General features: G+C 47.0%; 1 protein-coding gene across 2 annotated transcripts in view; it reads right to left on the reverse strand.

The window, feature by feature from the left end:
• Positions 1-26,268, reverse strand: part of GRINA (glutamate ionotropic receptor NMDA type subunit associated protein 1) — a 431,157-nt gene that overhangs the window by 77,988 nt on the left and 326,901 nt on the right. For both annotated transcript variants that reach the window (XM_069621966.1, XM_069621967.1), the window contains exons 4-5: positions 17,721-17,921; positions 14,004-14,132 (exon numbers count right to left, since the gene is read on the reverse strand). In XM_069621966.1, the coding sequence (XP_069478067.1) occupies positions 14,004-14,132; positions 17,721-17,921 (330 nt within the window). The remainder of the gene's footprint in view (positions 1-14,003; positions 14,133-17,720; positions 17,922-26,268) is intronic.

The raw sequence follows: 26,268 nt of genomic DNA on the forward strand, positions 1-26,268 counted from the left end.
AGTGGTTACCACGCAAAATATTCTCTATGGGATTTTCCCATTGATTTTAAACGCACCACTTTTTGGTGCAATGTTAAAGATACCGCTGGTTTATTTAATATTAAATCAACGGTTGGATCTTTTTGCCAGAACTCCTTTCTAAAATGGCGTTTGTGTCTGTCTCTGTAACTCTGACCAAGGTCGAGCCCTTTGTTCCACTTTTTGGCGGGCTTCTCCACAGAAGCCCTCCAAATGGTGCCACTCTGTCTGGGTTCCACAGGAGGGGTGGAGGGGGATTTGGCAACCCAAGTCGCACTCTACTCTGATTGGCCCAGTGGTGAGCCGCTTAGCATGTGTGATTGACAGCTAGGCTGATGAATGGGGGTTTCTGCATAAAAGCAGGGCCTTTGGGAAAGGAACTTCAGAAGTCGCCACAGGACCTAAGAATCCGAAGAGGGAAGAAGCTGAGCCATCTGCAACAATGACACCACCGGTGAAGCCCTGCTGCAACTACCTCACCACTTTCCCGACGACAAGAGAAGATCTTCTGCTGGACGAGTCTTCTTCCTCTGAGCTGGTGGGACCCACCAGTTCGCCCTCTTCGCCTTCCAAAGACGTTTCTTGGACGAAACGCCCGTGGCAACCCCCCCGGCGGCCGGATAGCCAAGCTTCACCACTTAGACCGCGAATAAAAGGAACACACCTTTTATTGACGAACTCCGCGGCTGGCTTCATCCCTGTGCAGTGCAACGACTCCACGTTTCCTCCTTGACGAGATCCTCTCTTCCCCTGGTCGAAACAATGAACTGCAACCACTGCCAGGAACAACTGCCACCGCTGGAGCCTCCTCTCTGTTTAAGGTACTGTGTCCTGCCTGGCCTCCCTTTCTTCGGTTTGCCTAAGGTGACCCTTAAATCCTTGGCTTGCCAACTGGGTTGGCCCCAGACCTTCTAACTTTACCTTCTTGAATCACCCCAACCTCTTAACATTCTGCATAGACTTTTCGTGCATTTTAAACCGTGTGATCCTGGGCACATTTCGCTTTGCTCCCTTTAAAGTGGGCCTGGCCTATGAACTTTGGCTCTACAGTATTTACTGCCTTTATTCCCTTGCTGAGAACTCCTAAAAATGTAGGGACCCGTTTTATTTCTATGCTCTGCATTTTTCTCTCCCTTTAACTGAACTATTGGAGTGCCATCAGGTTAAGCGCTCACATCTGTTTCAACAAATCCTGGTGTTTTAACTCTGAATTGTCTGATAGTTATCAAGGGAGGTGTGTATACTTTACCGGACTGTGTTTTAACTTGCTTTTGATTTAGAGTGCTAGTATATTGCCTAAAGTGTGTTTTAAATAATTATATACTTTTTATACAAAGCTCTGGTCCAGTGTTTGTTTGCTCTACTGTGTTTTGGGCCCTATTGTGTAAACTCTATATACTGCCCTACTCTTCTTGAGAGAAGTCTGACTGCTCAGCCACAGCTACCAGGTAAATCTGGGTGGTGCAGACTGCTACCAATTGGGTTTACTGCTTACTCCTGAAGTCTTAATCTTTTTGCAATGTTCCCCAAGGGAACTGCATAGGATTCTGCCTAACAAGAGTCAATACTCTTGTTAAATTTACTAATAGTTCTATTCCACGTTACTATTTTGCCTCCCATATTTGTCATAATTTTTAGGTCATAAGTCACGCTAGATCATTCAATGTCATACTTCAATAAGCAGCTCAAAGTACAGTGGTCACACCACAAGGTTTCATTCACACTTAGTTTAATGCAAGAGCTGAACAGGGGGTAATTCATAAAAATATATAGTCTATAGTAGATTTTGACTTCCCCTAAACCATGTATGTTTACCAGTTTCATCCCTGTTTAGCAATCCATTCACTTTAAAAAAGCCATATGCACCCATAAAGTTAGATCATTTACCCATGCCAATTACATACCCTCCTCTTGCAGCAGCCACTGTTCAACTCCAGACCTGCAATATCCGCATTGTAATCATGTATGTTGCAATTAAAATCACCAGCGATAACATGCCCAACATTTCTCACCCTTCGCCACACATTCACAATAGACCCTACTTCCTCTAAGAATTTGTCATAGGGCCTCAACTTTTTGTGCCAATATATATTAATGGATAGAACCTACGACCTGTCCTCCAAGGTGCCCATTCTAAATTCTGTGATCAGATATGCGTCTTTGAGGCAATTTCATTAAAGTCAGTAAAACAATACCATATTTTAAACAGGGTCATGCAGCCCCCTTTATGTCTACCCAGGATCACGCTCGAGGCTGCTTGAAAAAAAAAACCCACAGAATAACCATCCACACTGGGAGGATAACTTAACCAGTGCCCCTGTAGGCAGACAATCGGATGCTTCCGTAGATACGTTGTAAGTTCGACATTTTGAAACACTAAATTCGCTTTCCAAGTCAGTATTCTAAGATGAGGCCTCTCGGCTAGAGTAAATAATTGCAGTCAATATAATTCCTGTCATTTGTAATAGCCCTCGCAAGACAAGACCAGTCCTCCTTTTCTCTATTTATTCTCCCACTTTCCTCAGCGAGACTTCCTCTTCTCTGGGTCCCCTCCTTTTTTTTTTTTTTTTTTAACTTTTTTATTGGTTTTGACAATAGAACAAACTATGATCATTATCATTGTAATATTTAACACTTATCAACAAGGATTACGCATTCCCACCCCAAGACCACGGTCAACTTTGTCCGTTTATATCGAACCGGATATATGGCTAAGACGGTCCGAGCCCACCAAGGTATCGTCCAAAGCAGTAGGATGAAGCAGTGGCACTGTTAACGCCACCCAGCGGTGTAGTTCCTCGCTGGAGTCCAGTCTCTGTTCATGGATTGCAGTTTCCCATGCGCCAGTCTCTGCCGCCATCCACCTCATAAGGTCTCTCCACCACTGCGCCTCGACCGGGGCTCTAGGGATCTTCCAACTCATGGCTATGCGCCTTTTCGCAGTTATGTAGATCAAGTCTTTGAGTTTGTTCAGGGGCTTATTTTTGTGGCTGCGTTTGCATCTGCCCAAAATGCAGGCTGCAGGATTGTGCACTTCGAGTTCGACGTCTGCATTTGCCACCCTATCCTGTACTTGTGTCCAAAATTTGCGTATCTCTGGGAAGCTCCAGAACATATGTGTCATCCCCGCCCTAGGCTCGTTGCATTTGGGGCATGCCTGGATCTCCGCACCCTTAAATTTAGATATGGCCTCCGGTGTTAGATAAGCCCTGTTGGTGATATATAGTTGGATGAGCTGTAAGCGGGCGTTTCTAGAGATTTTTTTGTGGTAGTGGGTTATTTTCTCCCATTCCTCACTCTCGAAGTCTCGGCCAAGTTCGGTTTCCCACTTTTCTTTGCTTTTGAGTTTGTGCCTTGTCGTGCCTTGCATCAGGGCCTCGTAAAGTCGCGAGGTTTCATGGCCTCCTTCAGCAGCGTTCAACAGTGTTTCTATGACCTCATTATCCGTTGTTAGGGTAGTGGCCACCGGCCATCTGCTCTTCATGGTCTGCATTACTGCTCCATGAAGCAAGAATTGTCCAACTGGTAGCCCCGTGTTCTCGGCGAGGTCGGAGAAAGACATGATCTCCTGGTCCTGGACCAGGTCTCCCAGGGTAGCTACTCCGCAGGGTTCCCACTGGGCGCGCGTTTCTAATAGGCCCCAAGCATGATTGGCCATAATTGCTGCAATGGAGATTTGTGGGGAATAGGGATCAGCTGACCCCACTGTTCTGCAAGCCCTTTTCCAGAGTTGAATACTCAGCTTGGCCAAGTATGGGTAGCAGCGCCGGGTTACATTCTCGGCCCAGAGTAGATCCCTGAGAAGCAGGTCAGGGAAGGCTGGTTGGTGGAGTCTGGTGTCTGTGGTGATCTCGTCGGCCATCCATCGCATCACATGTCTTAGCTGGCTTGCAAGGTAGTACAGTTCAAAGTTGGGGACTTTCAATCCTCCCCTTTCGTAGGGTCTTTGAAGTGTCTCTAGTGCCACCCTGAGCCTGCCTCCCTGCCAGAGGAACCATCTACATAGTTTATTAATGTTTCTGAAGAAGGAGGGGGGGCGTTGAATGGTACATTCGTGAAATTGTCTAATAGGCGAGGTAGCACAACCATTTTGAGGAGACCTGCTCTCCCGGCCATCGAGAGCGGAAGCCTGCCCCAGAAAACCATGGATTTTTCCAGGGCGTCCTTCGCTCTCACCGTGTTGAGGATATGTTCCATGTATGGATTTCGGTGTATGGTGATTCCCAGGTATTTAAAGGAAGTTGCTTGCCATTTTAGGTCTAGGAGGGGTAGGGATCTAAGGTCCTCTCTATATAGTGCAGCCAGTGGGTAAAGGCAGGACTTATCCTTATTAATTTGGATTCCCGTATATTTATAGAATCCGTCTAGGGTCTCAAGAATGTAGGGCAAGATGTGTTCGGGGTTGTGAAGATATAATAGGGTATCGTCTGCATACATGGAGATGAGATGGGTCACTCCATCGATCACAATGCCCCCATCTCCGAATTCCTGTCTAAGGTATGAGGCTACAGGTTCAGCGGCGATTATCTATAACATCGGAGAGAGCGGGCAGCCCTGACGGGTGCCTCTGTGGAGGGACCATTTGTCAGAGAATGTCATGTTTGTTCGCACCCTGGCAGTTGGGTTGGTGTAAACTAGCTGGGTCCATTTCAAGAAGGCCGGTCCAATCACCATAGTGGCATACAGCCATTCCCACCGCACTGAATCGAAGGCCTTAGTGGCGTCCAAGGACGCAACAGCATATTTCTGGGGCTTCAGTTCCGTACTGTATATGATATGGTGCAACCTGCGCAGGTTCTCGGTTATGGAGCGCCCGGGCACGTATAACGTTTGGTCCTGGTGGATCAGGTGGGGGATGACCCTTCTCAGTCTATTCGCTAGCAGGGAGGTTAGGATCTTACTATCTACGTTTAACATGGAGAGAGGCCTGTAAGAGCCGCAGTTCGTCCCATCCTTTCCGGGTTTCAGGAGGGGAATAATTACAGCTTCCCTCATGGAGTCAGGGAGGGTGCCGCACTCGTAAGCTTCGTTAAACACATGCGCCAACAACGGGGCCAAGGTCTCCTCATATGACTTGTAAAATTCCCCGGGGAGGCCATCAGTGGCAGGGGTCTTTCCAGACGGAAGAGATCTAATGATTACCTTAACGTCATCTGGGGTTATGGGCTCGTCTAGGTTTTCGGTCATTTGCGGGTCTAGCCTGGGAAGGTCAATGCGGTCTAGGACATCACCAATGCCAGTGTCGATTACGGGCGGGGTCTCAGAGTACAATTTGCAATAAAAGTCGGAGAACACCGAGTTGATTTCAGTTTGGGTGTGAGTGGTGGAGCCATCTGGCTTGCGTATTTGGCAAATGGATGTTCTGGGGCTTTCCCTTTTATATAGACAGGCTAAGAGTTTGCCGGATTTATCCCCTAGGGCATGAGTTCTCTCAGTATATTTGGCGTAGCTCATCTTCCCCAGGGATTCCCAGTGTGTTAAACAGGCTTGTTTTAGGTCGGTTATTTTTTGTAGGTGTTCTGGGGATGAGTCCACCCTGCCCTCCAGTTTGCCCAGCTCCCTTTCAGAGTGCTCAAGGGAAGATATGATAGATCTACGGGCCCCTCCCATGGCTACGATCATCTCACCCCGCATGACCACCTTGTATGCCTCCCATGCGGTGCCAATGTATTCGACGCTATTCAAATTTCTGTCCCAGTAATCCTCGGATCTGTCTGCTATGTGTTCTCGGAAGGCCGTGTCCAGAAGGGCTTCGGCCCCGAGTCTCCAGGTGGGGACAGGAGGTCTGGGCGGGGAGACCACTCAGGTGGCCAGCAGCGGGGAATGGTCAGAGAGCACCCTGGGCAGGTACCGGGCATCACCAAACATTGCTTGTTGCTCTTGGCTTACAAAAAGATAGTCCAGCCTGGTGTGGACAGCGTGAGGAGGGGAGTAGAAGGAGAATTCTCGCAGGTCTGGGTGCTGTTCTCTCCACAAGTCTTGGAGTAATAGCTGCTGTGACAGCTTGGATAGTATTTTGGCTGGTGGAGAAGGGCGGGTATGTTTATTATCCGACCTGTCTTTCAGGGGGTCTAGGGTGCAATTGTGGTCGCCTCCCCATATCATGATGTTGTCTCTGTAGGAGCTAAGCCGCGAGTATAAAGAGTGGAAGAAATGGGTTGCGTCGTGGTTAGGTGCGTAGGTGCTTACTAAGCATATCGCCCTGCCTTCGATTGTGCCGCACATTAATATCATCCTGCCCTCATCGTCTGTTTTAGAGCTTACTAATCTGAAGGGGACAGAAGGGTCAATCCAAATCAGGACTCCTCTGGCATAAGAGGAGTAGGAGGATCCTATCAGAGTACCCTGCCATGTTTTGGCCAACAGCTTCAATTTGTCCGCAGTTAGATGCGTTTCTTGGAGTAGAACTATCTTGACTTTGTTTCTTTTGACGTAGGCAAGGATGCGGCGTTGCTTCACAAAGCTATTCATGCCTCTGACGTTACAAGTAATGATTTTTATCGAGTCAGCCATGGGAATCATAGGGTCCTGTGTCTGTATCGAGCTTGCCCAGAGGTCCTGCAAGTGACGGGTGGAGTTCATTTGTGATCTAGGTGGTTTTTGGATGTAGGTCCGAACTATGGTTTCTCCATCCCATATTGTTTGCTTTGATAACTGCGAGCTCATGCAGCATGGGGACGCAGCCAAGCGGACTGTAATGGTTGTTAGTGGTCTTGGGGTTTCCCTTTTCTGGCACCTAACTTCTGTGCCAACTCCCGTTACCCCCCCCCCAACTTTGAACATCCCAAACATAAAACGTGTCGAGCGAGGTCTCCCTCGTTATGACAGCCCCGTTTCCGCTCCTTTAGACCGTGCATCGGTCGCTTGCTGCCCTACGGGCGGGTATCTATGTACCCCTAAGAAAAAAAACTTCAGGGAAAGAAGAGTGTTCGTCTCGGGCGTCTCACTGTGAGGAATCGAGCCAGCTGCTTTGTATTCAGCCATTGCTTAGTGCGGCCCCCTGAGGGTCGTTCGGGCAAGGTGTAGCTGTTGAGGGGTGAGGCTTAGCGAGGTGGTCGCCTCGTCTCCTCAATGTCAGGGATCTGTTCTTTATCCATCCAGTCCTGTGCTTCTGTCGGGGTATCAAAGAGGTAGGTTTTGTTGTTGCGTATCACCTTCAATCTGGAGGGGTATAGCAGCATATAGCGCAGCCCCGCGGACTTCAATCTGGCTTTGGTGTATATGAATTGGGCCCTCTTCATTTGGACCTGGAAAGTGTAGTCAGGGTAGATGGATATTTTGGCTGAGTCTCTGCAGATTTGGCCTCCTGATCGCGAGTAGGCCAGGATGGTTTCACAGTCCCTGTAGTTAAGAACCTTAGCTATCACTGGTCTAGGCGGGGTGCCAGGGGGAGGTTTTTTGGTGAGGGATCGATGGGCCCTCTCCATCGTGAAACCCTGGGAGAGTTTTCCTGCGCCTATCTCCTGAAGTAGGAGGGTTTCAACATAGTTTGTGGGGTCTGATCCCTCAATGCCCTCCGGCAAGCCCAGGAGGCGGATGTTGTTCCGGCGTGCGCTCCCTTCTGCCTCCTCGGCCCTGTCCTCCAGGTTTTTCACTTTTTGCTGGAGTGCGTCTACATCTTTGAGGAGCACCGTTTTGGCTTCTGCGTTTTCTCGAACCTGGGCTTCTAGTGTGTCGGTCCTGTTGGCCAAGGAGCGGACGTCTTGGCGCAGGAGGCCCAGGTCTATGGCCACTGCATCAATTTTGTGCTCAACGGTCGTTTGGAACAACTTAATGGCTTCAAGGATCTGGGTGTTGCTTGGTTCCTCCACTGGAGGGTTGGGCAGTTCTTCGGCGATTGTCACATTCATGGTTTCAGATGCTGTGGGCCCCCCTGCTGTGAAAGTGTCAATGGTGGTCTGGCGTTGCTTGGCCCTTGCCCCCTTAGAGGACATATCGACAAGCCCGCAGGCGACTCTCCGAACTTGGCGCTGATTTGGGTGGTCAGGGTATGGTGGGGCTGTGAGGCCGTGTGTTTTGTGTGGCAACGTTAATGGCTGAGCTATTGTCACATCACGGTCTGAGCAGGAGCTGGGGGGAGAAGACAGCTGGAGGGCCCGTGGTATACTGTGGGCCGCTCCGGTGGTAACAGACCAGATGGGTAGCACCCGCGCAGAGGCTGCGCCGTGTTGTTGAGAAGTATCTGCAGGGGCCGCTCCGCTGGGCCTCCCAGATGTCAGGGCGCTGTGGTTGCGCATCACCCCAAGTCTGTGCAGGGTCTATACAGGGCGCATTATGCAGGAAGTCGCTGCGTGTATGTTGGGTGTGGGGGGGGCGGCTAGCGTGGGCCTGCCGGTGCACCGCTGGTGGGCTCGTTTCCCCCCCGCTCACCTCTTAGATCTTACAGATCCGAGTCACATCAGCGGCCCCCGCGTCAGGCTGTGTCTCGGGTGCTTCTCCCCTCGATCGCACACCCGGCTGCACAAGTGCTTTGCTGGTCCCCGCTTCAGTCGGGCTGGGCCTCTTTGTGCAGGGCGTCTTCTCCGCTCCGGCGGCTTAGGCGCTGCAGTTCAGGTGCAGCCTCGGTGTAAGGGCTGCGGCCTCGATTGGCATACGGATCCGAGTAGCAGCAGCAGCGCCGGGGGCCAGGGGCTGTCCTCGCGTCGGGTTGGGCTCCGCGTCTCGGGTGCCTCTCCTCCCGTTTGCGCACTCGGCGTTCGAGTGCTCAGCTGGTAGGGCTGGGCTCCGTTGTGCGGCACAGGCATTTTCTTCTCTCCGGCGGCTTAGGCGCTGCGGCTCAGATGCAGCCGTAGTGTATGGGCAGCAGCCTCGATTGGTGTGCGGGAGCCACCATTTTGGGTACAATCCGCGGGATCGTGTTGCACGGCCGGCAAGGCGAAGCAGGTCACTCAGGGCTACAGAAATCAGCCCGCAGATGCAGGGTGGTGTCAGCCTTCGGTGAGGAGGTTTGCAGGCTTCAGGGGTCCGTAAATTATAGGTAAAGGCAGCTTATGATGGTTGCATCTGGCGGAGCGCACGAAGCGAACGTCTTCTTCACATGGCGGTTAGCCACGCCCCCCTCTGGGTCCCCTTCTTATTATGGACGGTAACAATCTCCTTTTGATTATCTAGTTGTTTTGGGCAGGTCAGATCCTCCCCTTTTGGGTCGTTGGATGTAAATGTTTGAAATACTTCAAAGCCTAGGCTACGTATTGGAGCCGATTCTCTTAAAAATTGCTTCAGCTACCAGATACATTACTTGTACTTTAGCAATATTAGTACGCAGTGGATTACAGAATTCCAAGCGATCAAGATCTTGCAAATTTAGACTATACAAGTTGGGGATCTCAGAAGAATGTTAGTACGGCAGAACGGTTCAGAATCAATCGAGGGTCATCCTTGAAAACACTTTCAAAGAGAATCATTTGAGTTGCTTTCCTCGCATTTGACTGCATCCTAGACCCCACATTACCGCCATAATTGGTCACTGTATTCACTTCATTACTCATTGAGTTGAAAGCCCTCAGAGTTCCCCCTGCCAACTCCTTTTGAGCAACTCCCCCGGCCTCCCTCAAAATGCTAAAGACATGCAAGTTCTTTTTTGGTTCCACCGTTTTGCCAAAACTATCTGGATGTTGACTATTAGCACATAAATTCAGATGTAAAAGACTTGCTGCATTCGTGTGACCAAATGAGGTAATTGGATGTTGGAAGGGAGAGGAACTACAAGCTATGACATTATTCCTGCCTTCAAAGGAATTAGATGAAGTAGCATCATTCCTGATCATGTAATTCACACCCAACCCCAACAAACGTTCACCCCTTTGACATTGGAGGTCTGTGGACTTGTGAGCCACAATATGTTACACTTGAGGTTGAAACGTGGGTTACCTGGATTCAGTTTGTATAGATGTACTACAAGTCAGTTTCTTCATTGGCCATGCGCGTTAGACTTGTAGGATACATTTTAGTCCACACTTAATGTTGAATAGGTTCAGCTTGTATAGATGTGATATAAGTTAAGATCTTCAATGTCCGTGCACTGGAAAGTATGGTCGATTGTTGCAAGATTCTTTCCTGCGCTGGACCAGATTGCTGCTTCATTTGGATGAAAAATGTTTTTTCAACCAACGCGTCCCAGTGAATAGCCAACTTGCCGTAGAGGCCACTTCTGTAGTGTTTTTCCACCCCAAGGCATGTGCTGCTGATTAAGCAGCAAAACAAAATCGGGAGCATGACCCTTGCCGGGAATGACTCCTGTGGCTTTTTCACCGGTAAGATCGTTGGTGAGTCCATCTCCGACAAGTCTTCGGGTTCAAAGAATCTATCAATTATCACCTTCCTGGTGTGTTTCTCTGCTTTATTCCCGAGGCTTTTGCTGTATTACTTTAGCATCTGGAATTGTTAGGTTACAAAGATATGTTCTCTAAGACTTTTTATTCCACATGTCGCCTTTTTTAGGTGCCTCCCCTTTTTGATTCTGAAGGCGTTTACATTTTTGTGTGACCTTTTTATGAAGAGGCGTCATAAAAGTCCTTCTGAAGTCCTGAGTTTCAGAAATCTTCTTTCATTACAACTATAGCCTCTGGTTAAGGCTCCTCTATTCTGGGTTCTAGGATTCTCAAAACATCAGCCTCCTGCAACATTTGGAAGGCTTGTGTTAAGTCTGACATCCCATTATTCTGGCTCTGCTGCTTGGCAGGAAAAGTGCCTTTAAGTCTGCTTCATTTGAAGCCAAGTCCAATTTGGACTGTATGGAGGCTAGGGAAATGGTGTGTAATTGCACTTAGTGTTTTATGCTCTTGTATAAGAAACGACGACAGAACATAATTTAGTGCAAATAATGCCTTTTCAGCATCCGGAGAGAGGAAGCTTCTTTTTCCTCCAAGTCTTCTGCCTGCATCTGCTCCTGTGAACTTGGGCGTGGGGTTAAGACGTATCAGGTATGTGTGGAATTATTGTCCCCTTCCATGCAATCGGAATATATGGCTACTGAGGAAAGCTAGTTTGAAATTGAGGGACTACTCAGTGCGTTCCCATGCCAGTCTGACCATCCATTAGATTAACCAGCTCTTCCATTAATACAAAGGTGTTTGTCATGATCCCAGACTCGATCTCGGCTTGGTTAAGCACGATATGAACTAGCTTTTCTGCCCGCACTTGTTGGTCACTGTTAAAATTATGCATCATATTAGCCGTTACAAGCCCTCTAGGGGGTGAAATAGGCAAAGGCAAATTCTTAGCCATTTTGAACATGTGTTCAGCAATTGTAGAATCGGAGTGTTTCGCTAGTCAACCTAAGGAATGCATGGTAACAGTCAAGATGGTTCACCTCTTGTTGCGCACTTGAGGTTTTTTTTTCGCTGACATGCAGTTTGTTCCAGCAAGCGGTTTTCACTCACCACTTGCCAAAACTCCAAACACTAGAATCCCTTTGCGCCGTACACCGCGGGTGCTCCATGCAGGGACTAAGGATTTGTAGATCTTGTCGCTTCCCACTTTACTGGATATAGAAAACGGGCTGAGTTCTGCACACCAAGCCGAGCCAAACAAAAAAAAGTCTCCTGCCGACGCAGACACTACAAACACACTGCGCCACACAACCTACTAAATTCAGAAGTAAAACAACTTCATATTCGAGTAAAACCATTAGATGCAGACTACTAAATTGAATGATACTTTATAGCCCAGTGAAATAAGTATGTGCTATCTTCGAAAGAGAATGGAACTTTAAATTCTGAAACAAAGAAAGGCATATTGAATATCAGACTACATGAAAACTGCATATAACAGAAAACTACAATGAGAGCAGAATTAACTAATCCCGTGAAAATTATTCAAAAACATTCACAATTTACACATTAAAACCCATCAAAATAGGAAGTACAATAAAAGTATAAGGGATATTTTTGCTCTGCTGAAATTAAGTCTCGAGACTCGAGACATTTATTGACTTGAGACCGGAGTCTCAAGGATTCTTTTGGTGCTTGGAACTGTGTTACTTGAAACTTGGGGAAGGGAACCCTGAGTATTGTTTAAAACTGTCATCCTGAGTAGATTTGAGACTTTTTGGCTGGAACTATTTTATACTCTAAGCAGCTTAGAACCTTATGTTGGACACTGTTTCTTTTGATGGCTGATATCCCTACACATTGTAAAGATTAGTTGTGAGGGTAAGTATAGGTTTTGGACACAGACAGATTCTTCATTTGAACTCTGACTTTCTTTAGTTTTATTTAGGTAGGGCAATCCCTCCTTGTTATAGGGCAAGTTAGGCCTTCAACCATCCTGAAATGTAAGTTTATAAAAGTGTTTGTTTTGAATCGCAGAATGTTGTCTGTGTCTTGCTACATGATGCCTTCACATGGCGCACCGCTAAGCACTGCACCTTCACTGTGCCTTCTTTCTCGGTACATGGTTCTTACTTTCTCAACTCGAGCAGTGAACCGTCTGCACCACGGCTTCCATTTCCTGGATTTGGTTTTGCCTTTACGTTACCTGCTGCAGCGGGTTTCCCTCGAGCATGGTGTTTTCAGCTTTGTTACAGGTCGTAAGGCAGACCAGCATCTGCAGCTTTTTCCTCTCCTTCTCGTCGCCAGCCGTAGGCGGGTCGTATTTAAACTTCCTGGCTCGATCATAACTTCAACAACTAGACTGCTGCACTGGTCGCCCTCTCCTAGTGATCTTCATTACTCTGTTCTTTCTCGTGTCAGTAGTTATGGGACCATTTCTTGAATGGCGTTGCGGAAGTGGATAATGAACTTCATTGGGAGTGATCCTCACTGCTCCCTGCTTCTTCTTCGTCCAAGTTGTCAATATATTATCCCTAATGGTAGTTTGGGGAGTAACCAAAGTAGATCTATGTAGCGGTTGAGGAAGAGTGTGACAATATGCCATTAGGGTGTGGGGAATGGAGGAAACATCCCTGAAAGGTAATGGGGGGCATTTGACTTTCCCCAATGAAGTAATCTCATCTCCCGAGGGTCACCTCCCCAGATGGTCCTCCCTCATATAGCCGCCACCAGGCTCAGGCTCAGGATCAGGTAGCGGCTGCGCCCACTGGCCACATAGGGGGGAGGTTTACTACGGGAAAGGAGTGATGACATCAGATTCCTCCCAACTCGAAAAAAATTGACTTTTCCCGGTTGCCATTTCTAGATCTTGACTTGATCTTTGTGGGTGGAGGGACTTCTACTGGAGTCCCCGTGCCACAGCAACCATTTTCGATGTGCTGTCCTCTGGTAGCCATGTTACTCTTTGGCCAGTGGTGCGTTTTAAACACCCCATTCATTTTGGCCCTAGGGTGATTAAATCATACAATTCTGTTGTGGAGTAGGCTGGTAGCAGCTGTAATTTTGATTTTGCCCACCGGGAGGGCAGCAAGGTTTACGCGTTAGTATGTAACAGTATGGTAGCCATGGGCCACCTCTTTCAACACCAACCTTTGAGGGAGGCAGGTTGCCATGGACAGGTCTGGACTGACCGCCACCAGTAGTATCCTGCAGGCGCATTATGCTACTCAAGGCAGTGTATAACTTGGCCTCACCAGAGGAAGGACAATTTGGGTGGGACAGATTGTGTCCCAGAATAAATTACACCTAATGATCGTATGTTTAGTTTTCCCACCACTGTAGAGGTAAGGACCTGGGCAACTACTCAACACAGATTAAATGGCAAGACCGGGAGAAAAACCAACAGGATATAATCACGAAACCGCATTCTTCACGAAGCACTTAACCATTAGCACAGAAGCACCACAGAGCAGGGAAGAGCAGACTAGCATCTCCCGAATGGAAAATGTTGACATGTATGTTAAAACAGCTTTTTTGGTCAAAATTCTAACCAGCTGCCAGGTCCAGCCTTTCCCATTCTGCACGTCGGCACATAATTTAAAATCGCCTGAGCCTGTAAATGCATTGTGCAAAGACTTATATAAGATGGCCCATTGATAATGCATATTTCCCCACCCCAACCCTCTCAAACTTGATCTCTATCCCCAAACTTACCTGGAGTGAGAATAGGACAACTGTGAAGCAGACTATGGCTGTGATCCCCACAGCCATGATCACTATGTCGGTGTCATAGAAGCTGGCAATCATGCCGACCATGTAGGACAAGCTGAGCGTCAGGATGGACTAGGGAGAGACAAACACATAATGCACATAAGCATAAGGATTATATTTCAACATTTCCTTGCTCCACATTAGTATGTGCACATGATGCAGGAACCCTTCCGGTATAGACCATCATTTGCAAAATAATTGTGCCATCCTCCTCAGGAAACCGACTGTAGAGATGCAGATGCAGCATGGCATCCTAATATACTGATAAAGGCAGAGTGAAGAAAGGAACTACTCTGGCCCTCTTTTCCAGATTTGCTACCACAAGGACAAAGGGAATTTAAGGCTCCAACACGCACAGCATAACATTCAACAGATACAAAGAATCCACAGTCTGCCCCCTCAGCAAGCATGGACCTTACACAAAGAGAAACAGTGCCCAACTAACCAGTCCAGCCCACGGATGCAGTGACCCATGTAGAGGGGCTCTAAGGCTCACCTAACCAGTGCATCCCAGGCATGTGATCATGAAGACAGAATTACTCCAGACGCATCTAATCAGGCAATCCCAGGAATGATGTAATGCATGTAGTGCGGCTCCAGGGCCCAATTAACCAATCAATCCCAGGCATGCTGTAGCACATGCAGAGGGAATCCCAGGGCCCAACTAACCAGTCCATCCCACGGATGCAGTGGCCCATGTAGAGGGGCTCTAAGGCTCACCTAACCAGTGCATCCCAGGCATGAAACACTTGTGTATGAGCACGATACAAATAAAATATATCATGCTGTAGTGCATGTAGAGGGAATCCATGGCCCAATTAACAAGTCCACCCCAGGCTTGCTGTGCACGTGTAGAGGGGCTACCAGGATACCCATAACCAGTCCTTCCCAGGCTTGCTGGGCACATGTAGAGGGGCTACCAGGGTACCCATAACCAGCCCTTCCCAGGCTTGCTGTGCACATGTAGAGGGGCTACGAGGTTACCCATATCCAGTCCTTCCCAGGCTTGCTGTGCACGTGTAGAGGGGCTACCAGGGTACCCATATCCAGTCCTTCCCAGGCTTGCTGGGCACATGTAGAGGGGCTACCAGGGTATCCATAACCAGTCCTTCCGAGGCTTGCTGTGCACATGTAGAGGGACTCCCAGGGTCCCATATCCAGTCCTTCCCAGGCTTGCTGTGCACGTGTAGAGGGGCTACCAGGGTACCCATAACCATTCCTTCCCAGGCTTGCTGTGAACGTGTAGAGGGGCTACCAGGGTACCCATAACCCGTCCTTCCCAGGCTTGCTGGGCACATGTAGAGGGTCTACCAGGGTACCCATAACCAGTCCTTCCCAGGCTTGCTGGGCACATGTAGAGGGTCTACCAGGATACCCATAACCAGTCCTTCCCAGGCTTGCTGGGCACATGTAGAGGGGTTACCAGGGTACCCATAAACAGTCCTTACCAGGCTTGCTGGGCACATGTAGAGGGGGTACCAGGGTACCCATATCCAGTCCTTCCCAGGCTTGCTGGGCACATGTAGAGGGGCTACCAGGGTACCCATTTCCATTCCTTCCCATGCTTGCTGTGCACATGCAGAAGGGCTCCCAGGGTCCCCAGGTCCCCATAAACGTCCGTCCCAGGCTTCCTGTGCACATGTAGAGGGGCTCCCAGGGTCCCCATAACCAGTCCTTCCCAGGCTTGCTGTAGCACATGTAGAGGGGCTCCTAGGGTCCCCATATCCTATCCTTCCCAGGCTTGCTGTGCACATTTAAAGGGGCTCCCTGGGTCCCCATAACCTGTCCTTCCCAGGCTTGCTCTGCACATGTAGAGGGGCTACCAGGGTACCTATATCCAGTCCTTCCCAGGCTTGCTGTGCACATGTAGAGGGGCTACCAGGGTACCCATATCCAGTCCTTCCCAGGCTTGCTGTGCACATGTAGAGGGGCTCCCAGGGTACCCATAACCAGTCCTTCCCAGGCTTGCTGTGCATATGTAGAGGGGCTACCAAGGTACCCATATCCAGTCCTTCCCAGGCTTGCTGTGCACATGTAGAGGGGCTACCAGGGTACCCATAACCAGTCCTTCCGAGGCTTGCTGTGCACATGTAGATGGGCTACCAGGGTACCCCTAACCAGTCCTTCCCAGGCTTGCGAGGGGCTACCAGGGTACCCATATCCATTCCTTCCCAGGCTTGCTGTGCACATGTAGAGGAAATACCAGGGCCCAACTAACCAGTCCATCCCACAGTTGCAGTGCCGCATGTAGAGGGGCTCTAAGGCCCACCTAACTAGTCCTACCCAGGCTTGCACATGTAGAGGGGCTCCCAGGGTCCCGGTAACCCGTCCTTCCCAGGCTTGCTGTGCACATGTAGAGGGGCTACCAAGGACCCTGTAACCCGTCCTTCCCAGGCTTGCAGTGCACGTATAGAGGTTCTACCAGGGTACCCATATCCAGTCCTTCCCAGGCTTGCTATGCACATGTAGAGGGGCTACCAGGATACCCATATCCAGTCCTTCCCAGGCTTGCTGTGCACATGTAGATGGGCTCCCAGGGTCCCCACAACCAGTCCTTCCCAGGCTTGCTGTGCACATGTAGAGGGGCTCTCAGGGTCCCCATAACCAGTCCTTCCCAGGCTTGCTGTGCACATGTAGAGAGGCTACCAGGGTACCCATAACCAGTCCTTACCAGGCTTGCGAGGGGCTACCAGGGTACCCATATCCAGTCCTTCACAGGATTGCTGTGCACATGTAGAGGGGCTACCAGGGAAAACCATAACCAGTCCTTCACAAGCTTGCTGTGAACATGTAGAGAGGCTCCCAGGGTACCCATAACCAGTCCTTCCCAGGCTTGCTGTGCATATGTAGAGGTGTCACCAGGGTACCCATAGCCAGTCCTTCCCCGGCTTGCTGTGCATATGTATAGGGGCTACCAGGGTACCCATATCCAGTCCTTCCCAGGCTTGCTATGCGCATGTAGAGGGGCTCCCAGGGTACCCATAACCAGTCCTTCCCAGGCTTGCTGTGCATATGTAGAGGGGCTAACCAGGGTACCCATGACCAGTCCTTCCCAGGCATGCTGTAGCACATGTAGAGGGGATCCCAGGGTGCATCTAAACAGTGGTTTGCAGGAATATTGTAGCATACTTAAAAGGAATTCAGTGCCCAGTAGCATGCCCCTCCGAAGCAGTAATTTTTGAACTAAAGAAAACTTGAGCCACAACCAGAGTGTCAGTAGTTCCTCCCAGACTACCAAACAGATGATACTAGCCCACGGCACACTACCAGCATGTTCGTTAGTTCGTTGGTCAGTCTGTCCTTCCTAGAAAAGGAATGCATTCAGGTTAAGGGCATCTAGAGTTTAAACGCCCAGACCCTCAAAAGTATAAACCATAGAGTTGGAGCGAATGCAGGGAGACCCAGCTAGTGTATACTTCATATACACACAGCATCCAGACCGAGGCAGGGAATCTAGCTTGTGCATTTTAGCCCGCCCCCTGCACCTTCCCACACAAATATGTTTCTCCTAAGAATACGCTGTAATAATGGCATCCAAAAATCTTACATATAGCAGCAAGATCTTGAAAGCTATTAAGAGGTTATGGGGAATAGGTAGTGTTGCAGTATGGAGCAGGGGCGATGATAATCTGGAAAATTCAAGGGCACAAAAAGTCTTACCAGAGCCACCAGGTTCCACGGGTGCTTGCGTCTGAACTCGCCGCAGCAGCTCAACGAGATCAGAGAGACGAAGAAGATCGCGTATGACACGTAATAGGTCCAGACATTACGACGAACATAAAGCTTTACCCCATCCACAAAGGTGAAAATGCATACAAACGAGAAGGTAACCAGGAGCTGGAGGGTGAGGACCAGGAAGACCTGCAGAGGTGAGAACAAAAAAAGAGGCCAAGTTCGGCAGGACAAAGGAGAAGCAAGTTACCTCTGGAGGTAGAACACAAATCACCACCATCTCATCCTACACTTTACAGGCATACTATGCATCCCCTCACTCCCTCTGATCAACAAACATTTCACCAGCTATGCATCCGATATCATATACATTCATAAATGTGATCTTATAAATTAACTAGCCATAACCTCCGTCCCTCAAACATCTTACCGCCAACTATCTCCTTCTCTATATGGACTATTTACCATCCCATCCTCGACATTCTAAAAAACATGCTTGTTAGGAAGAAATTTGCTTTTTGCAGCTTTACAATTCACTTCAATGGGATCCCAGACTATGATATGGTAGGTTATTTATAACGCGCTTAACACCCAGAAGTTTGAGCGCAGATCGGGAGATCGAACCTGTGGCTCTGTGTTGTCTTGCTTCCAAGGAGAGCTTGTTGCCCCTGAGCCATCATCCCGAAACTATCTGGTAACCTGACCAGATTTCTGGGAGTTAGATCTTTTTAAACCTCATTCACTGGCTTAACACCTTTCATTTGGGGGGCACTGGCAGTGCTGAATGCTACCACTGCCGGGTGGCCCTGTCCCCATTTAACTCTATGGTAGAACTACTACCTCCCTTAAGGAAAGAAGTGCAAGGAAACCTTGTTTTGCCATTCTTTTTAAGAATGTGTGTGTTTTTCCAGTAGTAGGGGAAGCCCAGGCAGGCTGGATGCAGTCATAACTTTGTTTTTAGCTTTATGGGTGCACTCCTGTGCATCTTTCCTTCAATGTATGGCAGCATATTGTGCACTACGATGCTCAAAATAGGCGCCCATGTGTTTTTGTGATTTTTGTCCTCCTGGTTGTATTCCTGTCAGCCTGGGTAGGGTGATACCATATATGAGCGTCCTCTTTGCAGGCTCTGGCCAGAGAAGTAGCCTCTTTGCGTGCAATTAACTGGTTTGCACTGGGTATAGGGCTGCAGATAGCTGCCATACACATTCCAAACCTTGCGTGAGGGCTTGGCTGTACCTGAGCTGGCTATCCCGGATTTAACAGCAGCCCAGACGTTTGTATGTAGCAGGTTCTTTTACAGGTGGGCTGAAATTATTTCAAGTATCCAAAGATGAAGAGGTTGCAAAGGGGCACCGGAGTAATGCTGCCAGAGCCCACATTCGCCAAGGCCTCCAAGGTGAAGCTGTACTCGTCAATCAATAGTGGAGATCTTCCATGGTGCCTCCCTGCCATGAAGCCTAATTTTATTTATTTGTATAGCGCACCAAACCCATAGGCATCAGGGCGCTGGTTACAGGAAGTGCAGTAGTATAGCACAAAGTACGGGTACATAGGTGATAAGTCATTAGTGGTAACAAAATTACATGTAGTACATCGCTCTAGAGAGAAGGCATACTTGAGTTAAGTGTCTTGTGAGAAAAGCCACGTTTTGAGGCTTTTGCGGAAGAACCAAAGCGACGTTTCGGCCTTGAGCTGGGGAGGTAGGGTGTGGCAGTATTTAGATGCTACTAGAGGGAAGCTACGTCCTCCAGATTTTTGTTTGCATTTAGGTGTTATGAGCAGGTTAGATTGAGGGGCTGTGGTTGGTCTATTCGCTTGTTTTCTTAAATGTATTGGCACAGTATTTAGGGGCAGTGTTTACCAGACACATGTATGTGAGGGTTTTGAAGTGAATTCGCTCGCAGATAGGGAGCCAGTGGGCACTTCTTCTAGCGGCAGAGATATGTTATTTATTTGGGATATTCAGCGCTGTTCTCAGTGCATTATTTTGAATTACTTGCAGTTTTTTTAAGTTGCTTGTAGACGTTCCGGCAAGAGGGCAATCAGTTCAGAGTCCTGCATCATAAAGGTCGTCGTCCTGAAGTGCTGAGGATTTGTGGTCGCATATCTGGCACAGCATTCGAAATAGGGGCTTCCCTTGTTGCCGAGATCACACACGGCCTGGTGTTGTGAATTGTGTAGGTCATCCTCACCTATCCTCTGCCTAACAGTGTAATCCTGGTGGAGCCAGAGTCCTGTGGTCCCTCATTCTTTGGCCAGAGAAGCCTGTGCAAGGACACTTCAAAGTAACCTGGGGGGCCCTCAGGCATTGTGGGAGTTGTTGCAGAGGTCTTCCTTCATTTGCAGCCAAGTTCAGCCTGATGGGGATCTATTTTGTTAGGTTCCTGATGGAGCCAGAATGACAGATCTGCTGGGCACAACTGTTAAAGTGGTCACTTGAAGTCCACTCTGCACTTTGCACCCTTGGACCTACAATGCCTAATCCAACAGTAACAGCAGTTACAACGAACAGCCCTAACCTACCTTGCATAGTGGTTTATCATTATTGGGGTCCAAGGTGCTGGGTTGCTTACTTGCTTTCATGCCCCTCTGTTCCCCGGTCACCAATTGCTCTGAAGTCCTTACCTGCAGCTGCCTAGGCCTGGCCTTTGGTGGTGGAATTTGAGCCTTGGCTGAGATAGATAGTTGCACTTTCCCCATAAAGGGAACCTGACTTTGTAATCACATGAATATTCTATACTGTCTCTACACCAACCCCCACTGATTCCTACGGGAGTACTGTAAGTAACTGTACAACCTATCCCCACATGGTCGACATTTTAATTTAGGATCATTTTTGATGTACTTGGATCGCACGCTGCATGATCCAAATTGCATCTGGGCACAGTTGAAATCAGGATAATAGCTATGGTCAGATGGGCTCAGATTAGAGGTGTATCTAAATTCAGCTTCCAATAAGTATTTGGCTGAAAATGAGATATTTGGCTACTGACGAAAGCTGAACTATCACTCAAATCTAAATAGTTTCCCCTTCACAATACATTTCAGGCAGGTCATGCTTATCCTTTAAAAGGCCAATTAAACAAATGCTGCTCTCACGTTTTTGATTTGAGTACAGGCATAGCAGAGGTGTGAACGTGCAAACAAAGCCTCAGCCCTGTTTGCTGGGGAGGGGTTAGCTGAAGCATTTTCAATGCATCTCTGGTCTTCCCTGTATTCTGCAGTTGAAAACTATTGAGCTGGAACAATCATTTATGACGTCTCTATTGTAAAATTGGATTTTGGTTAGGATCGGATTGATTTTTACATGACCTGTGTGAGAAATATCAAAATTACAGGTTCCAATACAACCAATTCCCAATCAAAATAATATAATTAAATTGATTAATATAGCTGTTGCAGGGATCCCAGCAAATTACAAACTCTGAGCAAAACATCTCAGGAGGTAGTGTGTCTGCAGCAAAGAACTGTACTCAGCCTTCAGGCAAGGTTATAAAGCAGGTAAGATGGCTCAGTGGAAAACGTGACTGCGGCAGAGATGTGCATGGAATATCGAAACATAGGCTACAATTTAGAAACATTGCACCAAATTGATGTACATGTTAAACAAATAAGTAAAATAAACTTGCACATGCCAATTAAAGATCTTGAAAATCAGCACTGTTCCTTTCCTGTAGGGTTAGCCGAGAGCCATGGAGGACTCAGAATTCCCTATATATTTTTATCTGATGTCTTTTTACCATGCCCCAAAACACCACAAACATACCCCACCCAGAAAAGAAAGCAAAATGCCATCTATTCAGCACTCACCATTAAAATAGTAAAACTAACAGCACCGTAATTGGGCGAGGTCAAGAAAAGTTGATGTTGCAGCGAGATGCTGAATCAATGTTAAAAAACATTGCTGCCAAAAATATGGGTGAAATTTGATAGATGATCAACTATCAAAAAAGCACCGCAGGTGGAGTTGATCAACACGGTCACTGGAGGAGCTTAGGTTGAACATTTCTCCTCGATATTTACAATAACTGGAACATAGAAATGATGAGAGTCTGCGTTGCGAGGATGGGCATTTCCTGTGGCCAAAGAAGATATTCTGGAACTGATCACCAAACTAAGCAACTCGCAGGCTGTGGGGCCTGACGGAATGACAAATGTAACGTTGAAAAAAGATACCGAATTATGGGCGACATTTATGTGGGAACTATTTGGTTATGTAAAGAAGACCAGAAGAGTACCTTTGTCGTGGAAAACGTCTGTGGTGGTCCCAATCTTTAAGAAGGGCAACAGGTCGGATCCTAAAAATTATGGGCCAATCGTCCTTCTAAATGAAGCAGGAAAGATCTTCGTACCTCTGGTGTTAAAGGCTATTTCAAACTAAAGCATTATAACGGGCAATTCTGACCTTATGCAGTCAGGTTTTGTATAAGGAGCGGGTACAACTTTAAATGTGTTTCCGGTTCATATGCTAAAACGGACGCACAAGAGGAAGCCTACTCAGTCTGAATAGATTTGGCTCAAGCCTTCGATACTATAGATCGTACTAAGCTCTGGGCAAATTTTAAAGCCTGGGACTGCCCAAAGGACATCATAGAAGCAATGCAAGATTTTTATTCGAGCACCTCACAGAGCTAGATTGGACATGAGGAGCACTTTCTGAATCGATAATGAAAGAGAAGCGTCTGAAGCAAGGTTGTCCACTTGTCCCAGCTCTTTTTAATCTATTAATTTCTGACTTGCAGGAATCACTACAGAGGGCGAGGAGATTCCCCCCGAAATTAGATAAAGTAGTTCTGGATAGATTACTATATGCAGACGATTTGGTATTAATAGTCCAAACACCAATCGGTCTGCAAAGACAGTTAAAAGCACTGCAGGATTATGTCTCAAAAAATGGCATGAAAATCAATGTGGCCAAATCTAGAATTCTGGTGATGGACCCAACAAGTAAGAACACAAGATACAAATACTCGTGGTAGCTGAATAGTGAGAAGTTAACTAAAGTAGATTATTTTGTGATCTTGGATTTGCTTGAATGTTAGTGTGAGAGAAGCTCCCAGAGAATGTGTCCTACGGGGCAAGGCTAGAAATCTAGCAGCCCATGGAAGAATAGTATTGAAGAGGTAAATGATCTCATTTTACCGCATGAATGCAGGGCCAATCTTAATTTATGGAGCAGAGTCCTTTGCATTGCCCGCGCAGCTTTAGCCAGCACTCAAAGGTTTGTTTTGGAAAAGGGTATTAGACTTACCCAGAGGTATACCGATCCAAGTGATATTGATGGAACTTGGCTTGATTTCAATGTACGCAATGGTAGTATGGAAGAGCCTAGCGTATATTACCGAATCCAACACAAGGCTTTAGACTATTACAAGGAGCTGTCATTAACAGGTACTGAACTGATCTTGAGTGAATGGAGAAGAATCTGCTGTACAATTCTAGCAAACCTGAAGATGTCAGAAGGCACTCGGATAGTAATTTCATTGTTAAACACAAACTATGGACTCAAGATTGGATACAGATGCAACAGAGGCCATCATATAGATTATACGTGCAGGCGTATCCGTAAGCCCCCAGATACAACACATTACCGAAATGTTTGGCAGGATTTCCAAATAGACATTATCAATCACAGTTTGTGCTTTTTACTTAAACCTCTACCCCACAAGAGAGATACTGGGGGTAAGATCAAGAAATGACAGGACCGATGTGACATATAGATTCTGTAAATGTGAAGAATCAATAGAATCCTTGCAGCACCTGGTACTTTTTTGCATTAACGGAATTTAGAACAAAAATATTGGGCAAGTTCATTAATGAACCAGTCTCAATATCTACTAAGAAATGGTGGACTATGATGTATGGGGAACGAGTGTCATTGAAGAAGAAAAGTTATTTTTAATGGCCAACTTCCACTCCGAATACAAAACAGTTCTTCTCACTCCCAAAAGGTCTCTCACTTGGCCTTTGGCAAAGTCTCCAAAACGAAAAAGCTTTGTCTTCACACTTATGATTCATGTTTCAACTGAACTTCTCCTTTTTGAAAAACACTTTCACAATGCTTCTTGAACAACAAAGTTTGTCAGGATTATTTTTCCACAATCTTCTCCTTGAGAAAAGCACTTTCACAATTCTTCCTCATTAACAACAAAGTGCTGTCAGAATGGTTTTACCATAGTTCATCAAACACATTGGTGGCCTTGCCACTTTCCTTCACATCCTCCCACCACAATGCTGCATTTCAACATCTTCTTCCTGGTCCACTAACCTGCCAGGAATACCACTAATAATCCCTTTCCTGGTACTCGCCTGCCAGGATACAGCCTCCTAACACTACTAGATGTACTCTGTGGTGAGGCTTGCTTCAAACCTTTAAAAAAAGTCTCTGACTTTAAACAAGATTGACATTTGCAACTTCTACTATGAGGACACAATACAAACTGGTGCTGTTTGCTCTGCTGATTTATTTGCTGCAAGCAAAGCAGGTTATGTTCCTCTCCTCCTTGATAGCTACACAAGGAGGGCTTCTCTCCTGCCACTTGATTTCCTACTTTCACATTGAGTAACTGTTGACAAGGTTTCTTTGCTATACTTGTCCTCCTGTGGTTTAGGCAGTGCTTGTTGGTGAGTTGCTTTGCTATTGCCTCTTTCAGAATAATGGTTACAATCTTTCTGCAATACGGTTCGCTCTTTACTTTGTCAATGTTGGTTATATTCTTTCTGAAGTATTGCCCCGCTCTACTTTGGCAATGTGGGTTATAGTTTTTTCTCAGTATGCCTGCTCTTTACTTTGGCAATGTGGGTTTCTATCTTGGTTCAATAGTGTCCACTCTTTGCTTGGGCAATGATTGGAATCTTTATTTTCATGTCCTCTTTCAAACTACTTATTATGCCAATATGACTTTCTTACATTAGTTCGGAATTTAAAATAATTATTAGCAGCCATCGGTCGACTACAGAGCATTCTGGGTTTACCTAATAAAGGTAAAGTAACTAGTTTCTTCATCGGTGTCCGCTCGATCCGCTGCAACTGCCAGTTCTGCTACGTCCGATACTTCCTGAACAACTGACTGCTTTGGTCGTATTCCCGCAGCTTGCGCCTTTTGGGAAAGAAGCTTTTCTCCGTCCTCATGCACACCGGTTCTCGCCAGCCACCAGGACAAGGCACGAAATAAGGAGAGCATTTCTCTCCAAGGGAAAGCCTGTTGAAATACTGCTTCCTGCTGCGCAACCTCTGCACTTCAGTTTATCTCAAAGACCCTCTCAGGACCGACATCTGCTTCAACTACAGCAGCATCTCTGTTTCTCTGCTTCTGCAACTGCAGGGGCGGGGGCAACTTCTACTGCACCACCTTCTTGTTCTAATGGCCTTCTCCTGGGGGGGCCTTAAATATTCAAAAATCCTGCTCAGGTGTTGGTCATTAGAACCACTAGACTACATACTGCAGTTTTGTGAATCTGAGCCCTTATTCTTCGTCCCAGTACTTAAGGCACTGTCGGAAGTCCCCAATGTTTTGCTTACTTTTTATATCACTAAATTAAAGTCCAACTTTACTTAATGCACTTTGTGTATAGAGTTTATCTTTGGGGAAGGATTTTACAGCAGATAACGTTTTATTCATTTTATTTTGTTTTGAATCTAAAAGAAGATTTACAAATGTAATCATCAAAAATTCCACAGTAATCATCAGTTAGAAAACAGAAAACAGAAAATTACTCAGCCAAACATTCTTTGAGTACTATCGGTGGTCCCCTTCATATACATGAATATTCCTCATTATTAAAATGCTCATCATTTCCGTCATCATTAGTGCAATACAATACAATGAAAATCATTTAAATAAATGTGAGGGAGTCATTTGACCAATGGAATAAGACCAATAAAAAACCAATAAATACATGATACTGGCAGCAGCCCTATGGGTAATTGTAATCTGTTACCGGAATTAGCGTGTAACCTTTGAGACATAGGGGTAGGTCTTTAGCGATCATAGTCGGACATAATTATTGGTCCAATGCCAAAGCCTAATTTTCCTGATAGAGCGCTTTCAGGACATCTACTGCCAAAAGTTGGCATTTGGGGTTTGCGGTAGCTTCTAGTTGTAAACACCCTGTCTTTCCTATACTAGGTCCTTCAGGGATAACAGCCCCAGTTCAAGCCTGAAGTATTCAACATGAGTAGAAGGATGGAGTTTCAATACTTTCCTCCAGAAGTAACCCTCCAGTTTATCGAACTAACCCACGTCACTCATAGCCAAGGCATCAAACCCATATAAAACCGTAGGACAATAGCTTTGTTTGTATAGTGCAATTATTTCCTCAATTGTGTAGCCTGCAGTATGATTTGCAAATTTGGCTATCATATGTGTGGAGCAGTGGGCCTGGTTCTTTGTTCCTTCAATTATGTGTGTATAATCCTTATTTGCGCTCATCATTAAGCCCAAATAAGGATATTTGTTAACATAAGCCAGGATGCCCAAGCTTGTGGTAAACGTGGCTCAGTTCACTTTTTTGGACGTTATCAGCATAACCT

This window comes from Ambystoma mexicanum, chromosome 5q, assembly GCF_040938575.1.
Source record: "Ambystoma mexicanum isolate Mex_15411 chromosome 5q, UKY_AmexF1_1, whole genome shotgun sequence".
Lineage (NCBI taxonomy): Eukaryota > Metazoa > Chordata > Amphibia > Caudata > Ambystomatidae > Ambystoma > Ambystoma mexicanum.